Source organism: Malaclemys terrapin, chromosome 1, assembly GCF_027887155.1.
Source record: "Malaclemys terrapin pileata isolate rMalTer1 chromosome 1, rMalTer1.hap1, whole genome shotgun sequence".
NCBI lineage: Eukaryota > Metazoa > Chordata > Testudines > Emydidae > Malaclemys > Malaclemys terrapin.
In genome coordinates this window covers 349,796,852-349,817,323 of record NC_071505.1, presented here as the reverse complement: position 1 = coordinate 349,817,323, position 20,472 = coordinate 349,796,852, and the positions used below count along the sequence as shown (strand labels likewise).

General features: G+C 47.4%; 1 protein-coding gene across 1 annotated transcript; it reads right to left on the bottom strand.

Annotated features, from left to right (window-relative positions):
* Nucleotides 1–939, bottom strand: LOC128830241 (olfactory receptor 52N2-like). Its single transcript, XM_054016028.1, has one exon. The coding sequence runs from the start codon at nt 937–939 to the stop codon at nt 1–3; it is 939 nt and encodes a 312-aa protein (XP_053872003.1).
* Nucleotides 940–20,472: the final 19,533 nt, after the last annotated feature.

Below are 20,472 nucleotides of genomic sequence, written 5' to 3'. Positions count from 1 at the left end.
TCACATTCTGCAGATGTATTTGCCCAGTTTTTCACGAAGCTCTTTGGTTTTGACTCCATAAATGATAGGGTTGATCATGGGGGGGATGGCGGTATAGAGGTTGACCAAGATGATGAGAACATGGGGAGGGATGCTCTGACCGAACCGGTGTGTCAGAATAGCGAAGAGATAGGAAGTATAAGATGTCAGCATCACACAGATGTGGGCTGTGCAAGTGCTGAGAGCTTTCTGGTGGGATTTCTCAGAGGAGATTCTGAGGACAGCCCTCATGATCAGACCATAGGACAGGGCAATGAGCATCAGGTCTAACACAATGACTAGCAACCCCACTACCAATCCATACATATTGTTGACTGTGATGTCCCCACACGATATCTTCGCCACAGCTATGTGGTCACAGTATGTGTGGGGTATAATGCGGTTGTTACAGAATGGCTGCCTGCTCAAGAGCAGGGTCAGAGGCAGGATGAAGAGAACAGCTCTTATCAAACACAGTAGGCCTAGGTTAGCTATTCGTGCATTGGTGAGGATGGAGGCGTATCTCAAAGGTTTACATATGGCAACATAGCGATCAAGGGCCATTGTGACGAGGACAGCTGAATGTGCAATAGAACCCGCATGAAGGAAGAACATCTGGGTGAGACATCCACCCATAGTAATGTCTTTCAAATTGAACCAAAATATACACAGTGCGTTTGGCATGACAGAGTTAGACATGCCAATGTCTGTGAGCGCCAGCATGCAAAGCAGCAGGAACATCGGCTTGTGCAGGGTCTCCTCTTTGCCTACAACAAACAGAACCATGAAATTTCCCAACAGGGTGATAATGTAGAACATAGAGAAAGGGATGGAAATCCAGACATGGGCAGCTTCCATGCCAGGGATGCCCATTAGGATGAATGTTGAAGAGTCAGAGTGGGTGAGGTTGAAAGCTGCCATGAGGTGGTCGATGCAGTGATCTGGCTTAGAAATGCTCAAGGTGCCTGTGAAAGAAGAGAAGCACAGCGAGGGGGTTACACAGTTCTTAACAAATAGTACGATAAATATTTTATACTTATCACCAATCTAGAAAGGGGGGTGAGCAGTGAGGTGTCAACATTTACAGATGGCACCCTATTATTCAGGTCAAAGCCAAGTCCAGGGAAGTACTCAGAGGGAGGTAACTAAGACAGGTGAATGGGCACCATAATTGCAGATGAATTTCTATGTCAATAACTGCAACGTGTTTGACCATTGGAGGGAAAATCTTGAACTACTCAAGTACCTTAGGTTTCAGAGTAGCAGCCTTGTTAGTCTGTATCTGCAAAAAGAACAGGAGTACTTGTGGTACCTTAGAGACTATCAAATTTATTAGAGCATAAGCTTTCGTGGACTACAGCCCACTTCTTCGGATGCATATAGAGAGAAACATATATTGAGGAGATATATATACACACATACAGAGAGCATGAACAGGCGGGAGTTGTCTTACCAACTCTGAGAGGCCAATTAAGTAAGAGAAAAAAACTTATGTGGTGATAGTCAAGCTAGCCCAGTACAGACAGTTTGATAAGAAGTGTGAGAATACTTACAAAGGGAGATAGATTCAATGTTTGTAATGGCTCAGCCATTCCCAGTCCTTATTCAATCCTGAGTTGATTGTATCTAGTTTGCATATCAATTCCAGCTCAGCAGTCTCTCTTTGGAGTCTGTTTTTGAAGATTTTCTGTTGTAATATAGCCACCCGCAGGTCTGTCATAGAATGACCAGACAGGTTAAAGTGTTCTCCCACTGGTTTTTGAGTATTATGATTCCTGATGTCAGTTTTGTGTCCATTAATTCTTTTGCGGAGAGACTGTCCGGTTTGGCAAATGTACATGGCAGAGGGGCATTGCTGGCACATGATGGCATATATCACATTGGTAGATGTGCACGTGAACGAGCCCCTGATGGTATGGCTGATGTGATTAGGTCCTATGATGATGTCGCTTGAATAAATATGTGGACAGAGTTGGCATCGGGGTTTGACTCTGAACAAGATTAGGGGGCATGAAGGGGTAATTAGTTAACATGAGCTCCCAGTGTGACCCTGCAGCCAAAAGAACCAATGTGATCCTTGGATGATAACCAGGGGAAAATCAACGAGCGGTAGAGAAGTTATATTACCTTTCTATTTGGCACTCGTGCTGGAATCTTGCGTCCAGTTCTGGTGTCCCTGGTTAAAGATGGATGTCGATACACTGAAGAGGGTTCAGAAAAGAGTAGCAAGACTTAGTAAAAGTTTAGAAAACCTGCCTTCCTATAATAGACTCTAGGAGTCAATCTATTTAGTCGAACAAAGATGGTTAATGGGTAACTTGATAACAGTCTGTAAGTACCTACATGGGGAACAAATAATTAATCATAGGCTTTTCATACAGAGGTGTAACAGGATCCAATGGCTGCAAGATGAAGTTAAAGACATTCTGAATGGAAATATGGCATATATTTTAAACGGTGAGAGTAAGTATTGGAACAATTTACCAAGGGTCATGGCAGATTCTCCGTCACTGAGAATTTCTGCGATCTGTCGCGGTGGGTGAAGGGAACCCCAGCAGCAGCAGCAGTTCAGGCTGTGCAGGGAAGGAGAGAGGGACAGACCGGGCAGGAGGGAGAGAGAACGTGGAGTTTAAAAGGAGCCAGTGTGAGTAACTCTTCCTCAAAATAATGCACAGCTCTAACATATTGCAGCCCGTTAGAAACCCAGACACCCCTTCCTGAGGCTGACTTTCCATGTTGGCAATTGCTGCTGTTACCACAAGGCTGTAGTGAGGTTGCTCACAGGAGGATGAATGGTCTGGATGGGGGATGGTGTCAGAGACAATATGCTGCAGTGTGGTCCACATTACCAAACTGTCTGAGACACCCCCCTGTCCCAGGAGGCCTCATTACACCGCTTTGGTCTGTGTATTTGGCAGGGTGACAATCCCTTTTTCACCCAGTTTCAGGACTCTACGCCATTGTGATTTGGATACTGAATATCCCTGCCTTTCCCCCACCCCTCCACCCCCCGCCTGCCCCATCAGCACCACCACACACACACACACACACACACACACACACACACACACACACACACACACACACACACTGTGCATTCCTGGAACTCCCCCGAAAAGATTTCCAACACCGCCTGGTTTCCTATAAGCCAGAAAGATATTTTTATGTTTACTGCTTTTTGGTGCTTCTCATCCTCTCCAGACCCAGAGCTGCAGGGCTGCAGAGAGAGCAGACCCATCTCCCGCCCTGAAAAAAAAGTTATCCGAACTGTTCTAAAACTTTAAACCTGTTAGTTTGAGACTTCAGCAATTCTCCTCTCCTGTCAGTTTCTCCTTGGACCAAACGAGCTCACCCGTCCTTAGAGGCCAATTGAAGTCACTGCAGGCTCATGGTCTCTGTAAATGAGGCCATTTATTTAAGTCCTTACATGTAGATTTAGGGTGATCTCAATGGGGCCACTGTTGCACCCTTAGTGTCTAACTTTCGTCTCCCAGCTCTGAATATCACAGTTTTGGGTCCTGCTACAGACAGTGCTATTCTGTCATGGTGCTGAAAGAGTTGGAAAGAAGCACCCAGTTTATGTGGCGTTTGAGACCGGGCATGAAAGATTAGGATTTCAAAAGACGTGAGCCCTGATTTCGCTCTCAGGGAAGCCAGTGTCATTCTGGAGTGACCCAGTGAAGGCAGAATGTGAGAGCAGAATCTGGCCAGTGTGTCACCCATTCTTGTTGTGAAATCTCTGGTAACACAGATACACACTGCAGAGGCTTTTGTTATCCTACCTAACAGAGAAGTGAAGTTTCTGAATTGGGAAACTTGTGCGAACCAGAGGAAAAACCACACCACCCCAAAAAAGGAAGCACTGAGACAGATAGAAGAACACACTAAGAGACAAGGAATTGATCTTAAAAACAAATATTTGTCTAAACTATTTTCAATACATTTGTAGTTCCAATTTTACCAGATAAATCCCTTGGTGTTTCTGTCAATACTAAAGTCGCTGTCCTGGTGTATTTCTGCACAGATGGTTCTTGACATGACCCCAGGAATTCTTCCTGAGCCCTTAGTACTGACTTTAATGCAGGAACAGGCAACTCACCCAAATCCCACTCAGCAGAGAGAAGGAGTCTCCTTACTGCGACAGGAATGCAGAGCCCTGAGAATCTGCTTATGAATCTCACATGTCTGGCATTCCCCTCACTGGGCAGCCTTTATGATTCCACTGTACAATCCCTATGGACTCTCAGGTTGGCAGGACTCCGGGACAATTCCCTAAGCTCTGTGAGCAGCAGAAAGACATAAAATACACACTAGAGAACTACATCTTGAGATCCTTCCCCTGGAGTGAAGAAATAATTAATCAATAGCAGGGGCTCAGATTGTCATGGCAAAATGAGTCTTGCAGACTGTTCAGCCTAGCAGTGAAGGATGACTGTCTTTTCTGTGTGTAAAGTACAGTCATCTGCACTATGTGTGGAAATGTTGCCACAAGATATGTCACCAAAAAAAATTTCAACTGATTGTGGCAGTGAACCGCCGCATACTGCCCATGCAGTTGTAATATCCAGCCCATTAGCCTCTGAAAAGTCACTGCCACCCTGTGGAGGCCAAATGATGTGATCTTGAATTGGTGCAAGCCGAAGGGCATGGAAAAGGCTTTCTTCTCCTAGGAGTCTGCTATCAAAGGATAACATGAACCCTGAGCACTAACTTTAATGCAGAAACAGGCAACTCACCAAAATCCTGCTCAGCAGAGAGAGGAAATCTCCTTACAGTGACAGGAAGGCAGAGCCCTGAGAATAAGTGTATGAATCTCACATGTCTGAATCTTGGCTTGCTGGACAGCGACCTTTATGAATCCCCTGTACAGTCTCTGCAGACTCTCAAGCTGGCGGGAATCCCAGACAATTCCCTTGCCACCATGAGCACTGGGAAGTGCAGAAAATAGACCCTGGAGAACTTCAGCCTCAGAGCGTCCCGTGGGAGTGAAGAAATGATTTGCTGATACCAGGGGCTCAGAATATCAGAGCAAACTGAGTCTTGCAGACTGTTCAGCCTAGCAACTCATTGTGGCTGTCTTTTCTGTGCATAGAGTAATGCCCTCTGCACTCTGTGTGGGAATGCTGCCATGAGACACGGGACCAAAAACCATTTTCAATTGATCGTAGCAGCGTTCCGCTGCATACTGCCCATGCATTTGTAATATGTAGTCCATTAGCCTCTGAAATTCACTGACACCCTGTGGAGGCCAAATGACCTGATGCTGAATTGTTGCAGGCTGAGGAGCCTGGAAAAGGCTTTCTTCTCTTAGGATTCTGGCATCAAAGGTGTTTGCTAGTATCCCTTTGTGAGGTCTAAAGTGTATATATATATATATATATCTGGCAGTTCCCACTAGTACTAACAACATCGCTTGCCTCATAACCTCAGTGGTGCAGAACACAATGCCATCCACAGTCTCAGAAACCACCCTGACATTATCATCAAAGAGGCTGATAAAGGAGGTGCTGTTGTCATCATGAACAGGTCTGACTACCAAAAGGAGGCTGCCAGACAACTCTCCAATACCAAAGTCTACAGGCGACTTCCCTCAGATCCCACTGAGGAATACAGTAAGAAACTGCACCATCTACTCAGAACACACCCTACACTAACACAGGAAGAAATCAACATACCCATAGATCACCGACTGGGGTTATTCTATCTACTACCCAAGATCCACAAAACTGGAAATACTGTAGGCTCCATCATCTCTGGCATTGGCACTCTCATTGAAGGACTGTCTGGACATGTAGACTCTACTCAGACCCTACGCCACCAGCACTCCCAGCTATCTCCGTGATACCACTGATTTCCTGAGAAAACTACAATGCATTGGTGACCTTCCAGAAAACACCATCCTAGCCACCATGGACATAGAGGCTCTCTACACAAACATCCCACACACAGATGGAATACAAGCTGTCAGGAACAGTATCCCTGATTATGACGCAGCACAACTGGTTGCTGAGCTCCGTGACTTTATCTTCACACACAACTATTTCAAATTTGATGACAATATATACCTCCAGACCAGTGGCACCATTAGGGGCACCCGCATGGCCCCACAACATGCCAACATTTTTATGGCTGACCTGGAACAACACTTCCTCAGCCCTTGCCCACTCACGCACCTTCTCTACCTATGCTACATTGAAAACATCTTCGTCATCTGGACCCATGGGAAGGAGACTCTGGAAAAATTCCACCACGATTTCAACAGCTTCCACCACACCATCAACCTCAGCCTGGACCAATCTACACGGGAGGTCCACTTCCTAGACACCACGGTGCAAACAAGTGATGGTCACATTAACACCAACCTATACCAAAAACCCACCGACAGCTATGCCTACTTTCATTCCTCCAGCTGCCATCCCGGACACACCACACGATCCATTGTCTACAGCCAAGCACTGAGGTACAACCGCATCTGCTCCAACACCTCAGACAGAGACCAACACCTACACAATCTTCACCAAGCATTCTCAAAAATACGATATTGGCACGAGGAAATAAGGAAACAGATCAACAGAGCCAGACGTGTACCCAGAAGCCTCCTACTGAAAGACTAGCCCAAGAAAGAAACCAACAGAACTCCACTGGCCATCACATACAGTCCCAAGCTAAAACATCTCCAATGCATCATCAGTGATCTACAACCCATCCTGGACAACAATCCCTCACTTTCACAGGCCGTGGGTGGCAGGCCAGTCCTCGCCCACAGACAACCCGCCAACCTGAAGCATATTCTCACCAGTAAATATAACATAGTAACCCTAACTCAGGAACCAAACCATGCAACAAACCTCGACGCCAACTCTGCCCACATATCTACACCAGCGACACCATCACCGGACCTAACCAGATCAGCCACACCATCATCGGTTCATTCACCTGCACGTCTACCAATGTAATATATGCCATCATGTGCCAGCAATGCCCCTCCGCTATGTAATCCGCAAATCTGGACAGTTCCTACGTAAAAGGATAAATGGACACAAATCAGATATTAGGAAGGGCAATATACAAAAACCTGTAGGAGAACACTTCAATCTCCCTGGACACACAATAGCAGATGTAAAGGTAGCCATCCTGCAGCAAAAAAACTTCAGGACCAGACTTCAAAGACAAACTGCTGAGCTTCAGTTCATCTGCAAATTTGACACCATCAGCTCAGGATTAAACAGAGACTGTGAATGGCTAGCCAACTACAAAAGCAGTTTCTCCTCCCTTGGTGTTCACACCTCAACTGCTAGAAGAGGGCCTCATCCCCCCTGATTGAACTAATCTCGTTATCTCTAGCCTTACTCACTCTTGCTTGCATATTTATACCTGCCTCTTGAAATTTCCACTACATGCATCCAATGAAGTGGGTATTCACCCACGAAAGCTCATGCTCCAATACATCTGTTAGTCTATAAGATGCCACAGGACTCTTTGCTGCTTTTACAGGACTAGTAGTTCATCTACTATCTGCATTTGTTCTAGAGGGGTAAGGAAAACTTCTGACAAGGGAACCCCTCAAATTTTTCTCTTTATAAGAACGGCCATCCTTGGTCAGAGGAATGGTCCATCTAGCCCAGTCTCCTGTCCTCCAATAGTGGCCAATGCCAGGTGCTTCATTGGGAATGAACAGAACATGTAATCATCATGTGCCCAGCTGGATAGAAAGTGCCCTACTGCAGGGTACATTCCAAGAACATGTGCTGCAGAAGCAGGGGAGGAGATGACACTGGATCAACAGGATGTGTGAGTGATGGAGTTTCCCGATGTATGGATTAATAATAAAGCAAAATGGGGTAAAATAAAAGCAAGAGTTAAAATTGTGGGGGACAAAGTGCCACCACAGAGACAATATCAATATCCTGTGCAAGCAAAGGCAGGAACTGAGACAATAATTGAATCATGAAAACAAGAGAGAATGATTGAAAAGGGAAATTCTGTATACAATAGCCCAATTTGGCCTGCATTAAAAGCCTCAGGAGATTGGAGACTGACAATGGATTTTAGACCAATTGCTAAATCGGCACCAATTAATTAATAATTACTTAATAAAATGGCACCAATAGCAGCAGATCTATCTCAAGCGAATGCAAGAATACAGCGGGCTCCTACATGGTCCTCTGTTGTAGATTTGGCAAATTGTTTTTTTTGTCATCCCATTGCATCCCGATTCTTGGGCCCACTTTGCATTTACTTTTAAGAGACATCAGTACTTGTTTAAACAAATTTCCCAGGGCCTACACTGCACTTTGGCTATTGCACATCAACATGCGGTGTAAATGCTGGATGAATTATCCAAAGAGGATCAGAAGAATGTCACCTCATATGTACATGACATATTAGTGTGGGGGGACACAGAAGAGGAGGTGACTGAGCGGACTAAAAAAGTGTTGAGACACATCTAGGAAATAGGTTTCAAGGCTAATAAAGAGAAAGCCCAACTAGTGCAGAGGAGAGTGAGTTATTTGGGGTTGACCCTATGGAAACAGGGAATTCAGGTGGATCAACAAAACGTGAAACCATTCATGAATTTACCAAGGCCAAAGGATACTCTTGTGTTGAGGGTAATGATAGGAGGGTTTAACTATTCAAAGAAACACATCTGGAATTTTGCCACTCTAACTGGAGCCTTGTGACATTTACTAAACAAGAAAGTAGAATTGGAGTGGGGGCCTAAACAAGAAAAAGCTTTCTGTAATTTAAAACAAGCCTTGATACAAGATGCAAGATCCAGCATTAAAATTCCCAGAAATTATAAGGGGCCTACCATTAATCAATCAAATGTAAGCCCCGCCCCCTGACACCATCAGGCCCCACACAACTGTCACACTAAGATCCACCCCCTGGGGGATATTACTTCCAGGATCAAAATGGACTCATGAATGGAACCAAAAGGTGTCATGTGACCATTCTAAGAACTCTTCCCACAGCCCTCTACCAATCAGGATGGGTGTTACACCCTGTAGGTCTGCACCAACAGGAGATTTGACCAATCAGGGGTGTTCCAGGGAGGAGTGACCAGGCCGGGAGAGGGTTGTCTGACCCCCTCTAAGAACACCTGCTACTACCCTCTACCATTCAGGATGGGTTTTGCCCGTTGTAGTGAGTCGGTGTGGCTCCCCTCCTGCCCAGAAGAGGGAGCACCCTTGCAGGCACCGGAGTGGGTGGAGCCACCGCCGCCTGTTCCCCCCCCCCCCCCGGAAGTCAAGAGGCAGGACAGGAAGTATAAAGGCCGGCCGCCAGAGCTCAGTCAGCCGCCAGCCACCACAGGGAGCAGACGTGCGGCCGGGAGCTCCCGGCCGGGAGACCTCTGAGGCCCGAGGCCAGTGCTCTGACTGGCCGGAGCTGCCCCGGGCCCACTACGAGGAGGAGCGGCCGGAGCCCGTCCGCTCCCATTGTTGGTATTGTGAGATGCTACCGGTGTGGTGCTTCTGCTTTCTCCTGTTGATATCACTCGGCTGTGTGCGTGTGTTCCCTCTGTGTGCTGCCCCAGCTCTGCGCAGATAGCTGACACAGCAGACCCAATGAGAACCCCCAATGACCACAGAGTCTAGTAAGGTACAAAGGCACCTCGGCCAGGTTTATTGCGATCTCAGACACAATTGCAGTTCCCTGTAGGTTTCTGATCCTAATTCAGGGCATACTACGAGAAAAGTGCCTCTTGGCAAGGACCCGGCTCAGTGGCGGGACTTTCCACTGCCCCCGTGGCCGGACAAAGATATCCACTCAGGGATGCATTCTTATACACAGATACAAACAAGTTACACATCACTCCTGACGTATTGAGGTTCAACCCCTCTACGTAACAAGGTACAACCCCTCTACGTAGTAAGGTGCCGCCTCTCACCTTGTACATGTTGGTTCGATCAAAACAACTCTATCCATCATTTTACCCTTTTGCCCCTGTCATTGGGATGGGTCGGCCTGTTCCATGTTATCTGTGGAATGTTCCGGTATGGTATGTCTTGGTACCATGTTTATACTTTAACTTTGCTAGGTGAATATATATTTATGCAATATCAGCCCTTTCCTTGCCAACTTCTGTGAGCAGGGCCTGCCTCTTGCTCACAGCTTAACTTTGCTTTATGTTAGCTAAGTCTTGACCATTACTTTAGTTCGGTTCAGGCCTCAGGCCTCATACTGGGCCTTCATTAGGGCCTTCACTTACTACAGTTGGGAGGAACGCTTGGAACGCCCCCACACTAACCCTGAAGGTGAGACCGCACCAGAGCCCCTCCACCCCTGCTGTTACCCGGAGGAGCCGCCCGAGTGCAATTGGCCGGATTTCCCCACGGAGCTGCCGGACCTGCCACCAAGCCCTGGCCGAGAGGAGCCCATGCTGGTGGACTGGCCCGAGCCCGGTGCCACGAACGAGGTAGGCCCTGAGGGGGAACCTGGAAGTAGCCCGGGGGTAGCCGACCCCGGTGAGGCTGGAGACGAATGTGAGCCAATGTCAGTGTGTTTCGGTCAGGATACCCCACTGACCAGCAGCGGTAGTAACCGCTGCTAGGGCCACGAGCTGGAACGCAGTGGAGTGGGTGGGCCTGCGTTCCCCCCTCTCACCCCCGCTCACGGGTGGGCAGGCTTCCCCCTCACCTAACGCTCAGCTGTAGGGCCTGGGCTCCTTAACTGTTTGCTCGCTCAGCCCCTGCACTCAAGGGCCTGAGCTATAACTGTGTGTGCCCCGCCCTGATCCAGGGCCTGGGCTCCTTAACGGTTTGCTCGCTCAGCCCCTGCACCCAAGGGCCTGAGCTATAACTGTGTGTGCCCCGCCCTGATCCAGGGCCTGGGCTCCCTAACTGTTTTTGGACCAGCCCCTGCACCAGAGGGCCTGAGCCCTGAACTAACTGTTGTCGGATCAGCCCCTGCACCAGAGGGCCTGAACCTTGAGCTAACTGTTGTCGGCCCGGCCCCTGCACCTGAGGGCCTGAGCCTTGAACTAGCTGCTGTCTGCTCTGTCCCTGCACCAGAGGGTCTGAGCCCTGAACTAACGGTTGCCTGCTCAGCCCCTGTCTGAAGGCCTGAGCCCGGAGCTAGCTGTCGGTTTTGCTCCGCCCCTGCACCGGAGGGCCGGATCTTCTGAACTAACTGGCTGTTTATTCCAGCAGCAGTGAGTCGGTGTGGCTCCCCTCCCGCCCAAGAGGGTCAAGCCCCGGCACGGACCTATTACACCCCTGTAGGACCACCCCAGGAGACGATTTGATCAATCGTGGGGTATTCTGGGGTGGGGTGATCAGTCAAGAAGTGGGTCATGTGACCCCACTGAGAGCTCCTACCACCACTCTCTACCAATCAGAATGGGTTTCTGCCATGGAAGACCTCCCGTAGAGCAGAAAATGACCAACTGGGGGGAGTTCCAGGGAGGGGTGACCCGCCTAGAAGAGGGTCTTGTGACCCCCTCCAAGACCTCCTGCTACTGTTCTCTACCAATAAGAGTACAGCACTGCCCTGGGAATCCCAGTGCCACACAGAAAAGGCATTTTGTTTGAAGAAAAATGTTTTAGAAACCATGAATACGCTGAGAGGAAACTGTGACGGGTTGGATCACAGAAACCCCCTGGAAGCTGCCACCCGATGTGCCAAGGCTACCTCTACCCCTGCTTTTCCTGCCAGCTCGGGACCCCAGCACCCTGTCTTGCTGAGCCAGACACTCCCGTCTGTTCCAACATGGACCCAGGGTCTGAATTACTTGCCCCATAGCTGCAGGTTTACCTGAAAGCAGCTAACAGAAGTGTTCCTTTCCTGAACACTCAGATGCCCAACTCCCAATGGGGTCTAAACCCAAATAAATCCATTTTGCCCTGTATAAAGCTTATGCAGGGTAAACTCATAAATTGTTTGCCCTATGTCACACTGATAGAGCGATATGCACCGCAGTTTGCTCCCCCATGTATTAATACATACTCTGGGTTAATTAATAAGTAAAAAGTGATTTTATTAAATACACAAAGCAATACTTAAGTGGTTCCAAGTAGTAACAGACAAAACAAATTAAGTCACCAAGCAAAATAAAATAAAATCTGTAAATCTATGTCTAATCAAACTGAATACAAATAAAATTCTCACCAGTTCCAGGTAGCATCCATTGTTTACATGCTACAATAAACAGCCTCAAGTAGACTTCTTTTGTGGATAGAAGCATTCCAAGATCCATTCTTGTTTAAGTGTTTCTTAATTAGGTACTTAATTTCAACATTCCTTTCTCCAGGAACTGACCAAATGCTCTACTAAGGTTATTTAGAAATTAAGCCAGTGCACAGCCAACATTTATAAAATTCGTACCTTCAAATACAAAAATAATACATGCATACAAATAGAATTAATACATTCAGTAAATCATAACCTTTACGGAGATATGTTACATGGCATATGTAGCATAAAACACATTTTAAGCATATTTTCATAAAGCCTTATAGGAGGTATAGTCAAAGAAATATGGAGTGCTTCACCATCCCCATGAGAACTTTGGACTGTTTTAGCTCTGAGGGCATTTGACCACCCGCGGAGAAACCACTACATCAGCGACAGTTACAAGGAGGAGGAGGGAGTGGCCAACGGGTGAGGAAGATGGACGCGCTTGAAGGCCTTTTGGCATTCACACCCCTAGAGGAGGAAAGTGACCATGTCTTGTGGGAGTCATCGGTGGAAAAGGTGAACAGAAAAGACACTCAGCTAAATGAATGATTCATAGATTCATAGATTCTAGGACTGGAAGGGACCTCGAGAGGTCATTGACTCCAGTCACCTGCCCACATGGCAGGACCAAATACTGTCTAGACCATCCCTGATAGACATTTATCTAACCTACTCTTAAATATCTTCAGAGATGGAGATTCCACAACCTCCCTAGGCAATTTATTCCAGTGTTTAACCACCCTGACAGTTAGGAACTTTTTCCAAATGTCCAACCTAGACCTCCCTTGCTGCAGTTAAAACCCATTGCTTCTTGTTCTATCCTTAGAGGCTAAGGTGAACAAGTTTTCTCCCTCCTCCTTATGACACCCTTTTAAATACCTGAAAACTGCTATCATGTCCCCTCTCAGTCTTCTCTTTTCCAAACTAAACAAACCCAATTCTTTCAGCCTTCCTTCATAGGTCATGTTCTCAAGACCTTTAATCATTCTTGTTGCTCTTCTCTGGACCCGCTCCAATTTCTCCACATCTTTTTTAAAATGCGGTGCCCAGAACTGGACACAGTACTCCAGCTGAGGCCTAACCAGAGTAGAGTAGAGCAGAAGAATGACTTCTCGTATCTTGCTCACAACACACCTGTTAATACATCCCAGAATCATGTTTGCTTTTTTTGCAACAGCATCACACTGTTGACTCATATTTAGCTTGTGGTCCACTATAACCCCTAGATCCCTTTCTGCCGTACTCCTTCCTAGACTGTGTCTTCCCATTCTGTATGTGTGAAACTGATTTTTTCTTCCTAAGTGGAGCACATTGCATTTGTCTTTGTTAAACTTCATCCTGTTTAACTCAGACCATTTCTCCAATTTGTCCAGATCATTTTGAATTATGACCCTGTCCTCCAAAGCAATTGCAATCCCTCCCAGTTTGGTGTCATCTGCAAACTTAATACGCGTACTTTCTATGCCAATATCTAAGTCGTTGATGAAGATATTGAACAGAGCCGGTCCCAAAACAGACCCCTGCAGTACCCCACTCGTTATGCCTTTCCAGCAGGATTGGGAACCATTAATAACAACTCTCTGAGTACGGTTATCCAGCCAATTATGCACCCACCTTATAGTAGCCCCATCTAAATTGTATTTGCCTAGTTTATCGATAAGAATATCATGCGAGACCATATCAAATGCCTTACTAAAGTCTAGGTATACCACATCCACAGCTTCACCCTTATCCACAAGGCTCGTTATCCTATCAAAGAAAGCTATCAGATTTGACATGATTTGTTCTTCACAAATTCATGCTGGCTGTTCCCTATCACCTTACCACCTTCCAAGTGTTTGCAGATGATTTCCTTAATTACTTACTCCATTATCTTCCCTGGCACAGAAGTTCAACTAACTGGTCTGTAGTTTCCTGGGTTGTTTTTTTTTTCCATTTTTATAGATGGTCACTATATTTGCCCTCTTCCAGTCTTCTGGAATCTCTCCAGTTTCCCATGATTTTCCAAAGATTTTATCTGCTAAACCTACCCCTTTCCCATTAGCATTCACTATGTTAGGCATTCCTTCAGACTTCTCGGTGAAGACCAAAACAAAGAAGTCATTAAGCATCTCTGCCATTTCCAAGTTTCCTGATACTGTTTCTCCCTCTTCACTAAGCAGTGGGCCTACCCTGTCTTTGGTCTTCCTCTTGCTTCTAATGTATTGATAAAAAGTCTTCTTGTTTCCCTTTATTCCTGTAGCTAGTTTGAGCTCATTTTGTGCCTTTGCCTTTCTAATCTTGCCCCTGCATTCCTGTATTGTTTGCCTATATTCATCCTTTGTAATCTGTCCTAGTTTCCATTTTTTATATGACTCCTTTTTATTTTTTAGATCATGCAAGATCTCGTGGTTAAGCCAAGGTGGTCTTTTGCCACATTTTCTATCTTTCCTAACCAGCGGAATAGCTTGCTTTTGGGCCCTTAATAGTGTCCCTTGGAAAAATTGCCAACTCTCCTCAGTTGTTTTTCCCCTCAGTCTTGATTCCCATGGGACCTTACCTATCAGCTCTCTGAGCTTACCAAAATCTGCCTTCCTGAAATCCATTGTCTCTATTCTGCTGTTCTCCCTTCTACCCTTCCTTAGAATTGCAACCTCTATGATTTCATGATCACTTTCACCCAGGCTGCCTTCTACTTTCGAATTCTCAACGAGTTCCTCCCTATTTGTTAAAATCAAGTCTAGAACAGCTTCTCCCCTAGTAGCTTTTTCAACCTTCTGAAATAAAAAGTTGACTGCAATGCAATCAAAGAATTTGTTGGATAGTCTGTGCCCCGCTGTGTTATTTTCCCAACATATATCCGGATAGTTGAAGTCCCCCATCACCACCAAATCGTGGGCTTTGGATGATTTTGTTAGTTGCTTAAAAAAAGCCTCATCCACCTCTTCCACCTGGTTAGGTGGCCTGTAGTAGACTCCTAGCATGACATCTCCCTTGTTTTTACCCCTTTTAGCCTAACCCAGAGACTCTCAACACTTCCGTCTCCTATGTCCATCTCTACCTCAGTCCAAGTGTGTACATTTTTAATATATATAAGGCAACACCTCCTCCCTTTTTTCCCTGGCTATCCTTCCTGAGCAAGCTGTACCCATCCACACCAACATTCCAGTCATGTGTATTATCCCACCAAGTTTCAGTGGTGCCAAAAATGTCATAGTTGTATTTATTTATTAGCACTTCCAGTTCTTCCTGCTTATTCCCCATACTTCTCGCATTTGTATATAGGCATCTAAGATACTGGTTTGATCTTTCCTCCCAGTTTTGTCCTGACCCTCCTTTCTCTCTGCCAATATAGCCCACATTCCCTCTTGTTTCCGACCCATCTCCCAGGTCTCCATGTTCCCCACTTACCTGTGGGCTTTGCTCACCTGTCCCCGTCGAACCTAGTTTAAAGACCTCCTCACTAGGTTCATAGAATCATAGAATCATAGAATATCAGAGTTGGAAGGGACCTCAAGAGGTCATCTAGTCCAACCCCCTGCTCAAAGCAGGACCAATTCCCAGCTAAATCATCCCAGCCAGGGCTTTGTCAAGCCGGGCCTTAAAAACCTCCAAGGAAGGAGACTCCACCACCTCCCTAGGTAACGCATTCCAGTGTTTCACCACCCTCCTAGTGAAATAGTTTTTCCTGATATCCAACCTGGACCTCCCCCACTGCAACTTGAGACCATTGCTCCTTGTTCTGTCATCTGCCACCACTGAGAACAGCCAAGCTCCATCCTCTTTGGAACCCCCCTTCAGGTAGTTGAAGGCTGCTATCAAATCCCCCCTCATTCTTCTCTTCTGGAGACTAAACAATCCCAGTTCTCTCAGCCTCTCCTCATAAGTCATGTGCTCCAGACCCCTAATCATTTTTGTTGCCCTCCGCTGGACTCTTTCCAATTTTTCCACATCCTTCTTGTAGTGTGGGGCCCAAAACTGGACACAGTATTCCAGATGAGGCCTCACCAATGTCGAATAAAGGGGAACGATCACGTTCCTCGATCTGCTGGCAATGCCCCTACTTATGCAGCCCAAAATGCCGTTAGCCTTCTTGGCAACAAGAGCACACTGTTGACTCATATCCAGCTTCTCGTCCACTGTGACCCCTAGGTCCTTTTCAGCAGAACTGCTACCTAGCCATTCGGTCCCTAGTCTGTAGCAGTGCATGGGATTCTTCCGTCCTAAGTGCAGGACTCTGCACTTGACCTTGTTGAAGTTCATCAGGTTTTTTTCTGCCCAATCCTCTAATTTGTCTAGGTCCCTCTGTATCCGATCCCTACCCTCTAGTGTATCTACCACGCCTCCTAGTTTAGTGTCATCTGCAAACTTGCTGAGAGTGCAGTCCACACCATCCTCCAGATCATTAATAAAGATATTAAACAAAACCGGCCCCAGGACCGACCCTTGGGGCACTCCACTTGAAACCGGCTGCCAACTAGACATGGAGCCATTGATCACTACCCGTTGAGCCCGACGATCTAGCCAGCTTTCTATCCACCTTACAGTCCATTCATCCAGCCCATACTTCTTTAACTTGGTGGCAAGAATACTGTGGGAGACAGTATCAAAAGCTTTGCTAAAGTCAAGAAATAACACATCCACTGCTTTCCCCTCATCCACAGAGCCAGTTATCTCATCATAGAAGGCAATTAGGTTAGTCAGGCACGACTTCCCCTTCGTGAATCCATGCTGACTGTTCCTGATCACTTTCCTCTCCTCTAAATGTTTCATAATTGATTCCTTGAGGACCTGCTCCATGATTTTTCCAGGGACTGAGGTGAGGCTGACTGGCCTGTAGTTCCCCGGATCCTCCTTCTTCCCTTTTTTAAAGATGGGCACTACATTAGCCTTTTTCCAGTCATCTGGGACCTCCCCCGATCGCCATGAGTTTTCAAAAATAATGGCTAATGGCTCTGCAATCTCACCCGCCAACTCTTTTAGCACCCTCGGATGCAGCGCATCCGGCCCCATGGACTTGTGCACGTCCAGTTTTTCTAAATAGTCCCGAACCACTTCTTTCTCCACAGAGGGTTGGTCACCTTCTCCCCTTGCTGTACTGCCCAGTGCAGCAATCTGGGAGCTGACCTTGTGCGTGAAGACAGAGGCAAAAAAATCATTGAGTACATTAGCTTTTTCCACATCCTCTGTCACTAGGTTGCCTCCCTCATTCAGTAAGGGGCCCACACTTTCCTTGATTTTCTTCTTGTTGCTAACATACCTGAAGAAACCCTTCTTGTTACTCTTAACATCTCTTACTAACTGCAACTCCAAGTGTGATTTGGCCTTCCTGATTTCACTCCTGCACGCCTGAGCAATATTTTTATACTCCTCCCTGGTCATTTGTCCAATCTTCCACTTCTTATAAGCCTCTTTTTTGCATTTAAGATCAGCAAGGATTTCACTGTTTAGCCAAGCTGGTTGCCTGCCATATTTACTATTCTTTCTACACATCGGGATGGTTTGTTCCTGCAACCTCAATAAGGATTCTTTAAAATACAGCCAGCTCTCCTGGACCCCTTTGCCCTTCATGTTATTCTCCCAGGGGATCCTGCCCATCTGTTCCCTGAGGGAGTCAAAGTCTGCTTTTCTGAAGTCCAGGGTCCGTATTCTGCTGCTCTCCTTTCTTCCTTGTGTCAGGATCCTGAACTCGACCATCTCATGGTCACTGCCTCCCAGGTTCCCATCCACTTTTGCTTCCCCTACTAGTTCTTCCCTGTTTGTGAGCAGCAGGTCAAGAAAAGCTTTGCCCCTAGTTGGTTCCTCCAGCACTTGCACCAGGAAATTGTCCCCTACACTTTCCAAAAATTTCCTGGATTGCCTGTGCACCGCTGTATTGCTCTCCCAGCAGATATCAGGGTGATTAAAGTCTCCCATGAGAACCAGGGCCTGTGATCTAGCAATTTCTGCTAGTTGCCAGAAGAAAGCCTCGTCCACCTCATCCCCCTGGTCTGGTGGTCTATAGCAGACTCCAACCACGACATCACCCTTGTTGCTCCCACTTCTCAACTTTATCCAGAGACTCTCAGGTTTTTCTGCATATCATACCGGAGCTCTGAGCAGTCATACTCCTCTCTTACATACAACGCAACTCCCCCACCTTTTCTGCCCTGCCTGTCCTTCCTGAACAGTTTATATCCATCCATGATAGTACTCCAGTCATGTGAGTTGTCCCACCAAGTCTCTGTTATTCCAATCACATCATAGTTCCCTGACTGTGCCAGGACTTCCAGTTCTCCCTGCTTGTTTCCCAGGCTTCTTGCATTTGTGTATAGGCACTTAAGATAACTCAATGATCGTCCCTCTTTCTCAGCATGAGACAGGAGTCCTCCCCTCTTGCGCTCTCCTGCTTGTGCTTCCTCCCAGGATCCCATTTCCCCACTTACCTCAGGGCTTTGGTCTCCTTCCCCCGGTGAACCTAGTTTAAAGCCCTCCTCACTAGGTTAGCCAGCCTGCTGGCGAAGATGCTCTTCCCTCTCTTCGTTAGGTGGAGCCCATCTCTGCCTAGCACTCCTTCTTCTTGGAACACCATCCCATGGTCGAAGAATCCAAAGCCTTCTCTCCGACACCACCTGCGTAGCCATTCGTTGACTTCCACGATTCGACGGTCTCTACCCCGGCCTTTTCCTTGCACAGGGAGGATGGACGAGAACACCACTTGCGCCTCAAACTCCTTTATCCTTCTTCCCAGAGCCACGTAGTCTGCAGTGATCCGCTCAAGGTCATTCTTGGCAGTATCATTGGTGCCCACGTGGAGAAGCAGGAAGGGGTAGCGATCCGAGGGCTTGATGAGTCTCGGCAGTCTCTCCGTCACATCGTGTATCCTAGCTCCTGGCAAGCAGCAGACCTCTCGGTTTTCCCGGTCAGGGCGGCAGATAGATGACTCAGTCCCCCTGAGGAGGGAGTCCCCGACCACCACCACCCTCCTCCTCCTCTTGGGAGTGGTGGTCGTGGAACCCCCATCCCTAGGACAGTGCATCTTTTGCCTTCCAATCGGTGGAGTCTCCTTCTGCTCCCTTCCCTCAGATGGGCCATCTAGTCCACTCTCCGCATTAGCACCTGTAGAGAGAACATGGAAACGATTCCTCACCTGTATCTCCATTGCTGGTGCATGGACGCTCCTCTTTCTTCTTCTGGAGGTCACATGCTGCCAAACCTCCTCACAATCCTTCTGTCCCTGCTCCGCCTGCTCTGAATCTTCAGAACATTGTGGCCGTAGAAGCATCTCCTGACGTCTGTCCAGGAAATCTTCATTTTCCCTTATGCAACGCAGAGTCGATACTCGTTTCTCCAGCCCTCGAACCTTCTCCTCCAGTATGGAGACCAGCTTGCACTTTGTACAGACAAAGTCGCTTCTGTCCTGCGGAAGAAAGACAAACATGGCACAACCTGTGCAGGTTACAACAGCTGATCGCTCACCTTCCATATCACCGTCCTCTTAGGAGCTTCCTCAACTGTTGCAGGAATTACTCGGAGAAACCTGCAGATGAAAGCCTCAGTGCGCTCTCCCTAGGTGAACTCCCAGGCAAACTCCCTCTGTTAGCCTCTGCTGTTCGCCGCTCAGCTGGTTCGCTGCTGACTGCCCTTATATACCAGTCAGGCCCACTCAAGGCCCAGCTGGAACAAAGCACTCCCAATTCACACTTTTCAAACAAACAAGCAAGCAATCAAGCACATGGTCAAACTGACCAACTGTCCCAGCAGCAGACACTCAGATACTCACCAACACAGCCCCCCTAATGCAGCACTTAGCGTACCTCCTCTCGGACAGCTCCCAGGCAAACTCCCGCTGTTAGCCTCTGCTGTTCGCTGCTCAGCTGGTTCGCTGCTGACTGCCCTTATATACCAGTCAGGCCCACTCAAGGCCCAGCTGGAACAAAGCACTCCCAATTCACACTTTTCAAACAAACAAGCTGATAGCCAGTCTGTGTCCAAATAAGGTCTTTCCCCTCCTCGAAAGGTGAATGCCATCTCTGCCTGGCAGTCCTTCCTCGAATAGCATCCCATCGTCTAGGAAGCCAAAGCCCCTACCTTTGACAGGAAGAATCAAAGAGAATACCACCTGCGCTCCAAACTCCTTCACCCGTACTCCCAGAGCCCTGTAGTCACTCTTGATCCACTCAGCGTCACACCACGCAGTATCATTTGTGCCCACATGGATGAGTAGCATGGGGTAGTAGCCAGAGGGCTGGATAATCCTCGACGATGCCTCCGTAACGTCTCGGATACGGGATCCCGGCAGGCAGCATACCTCCC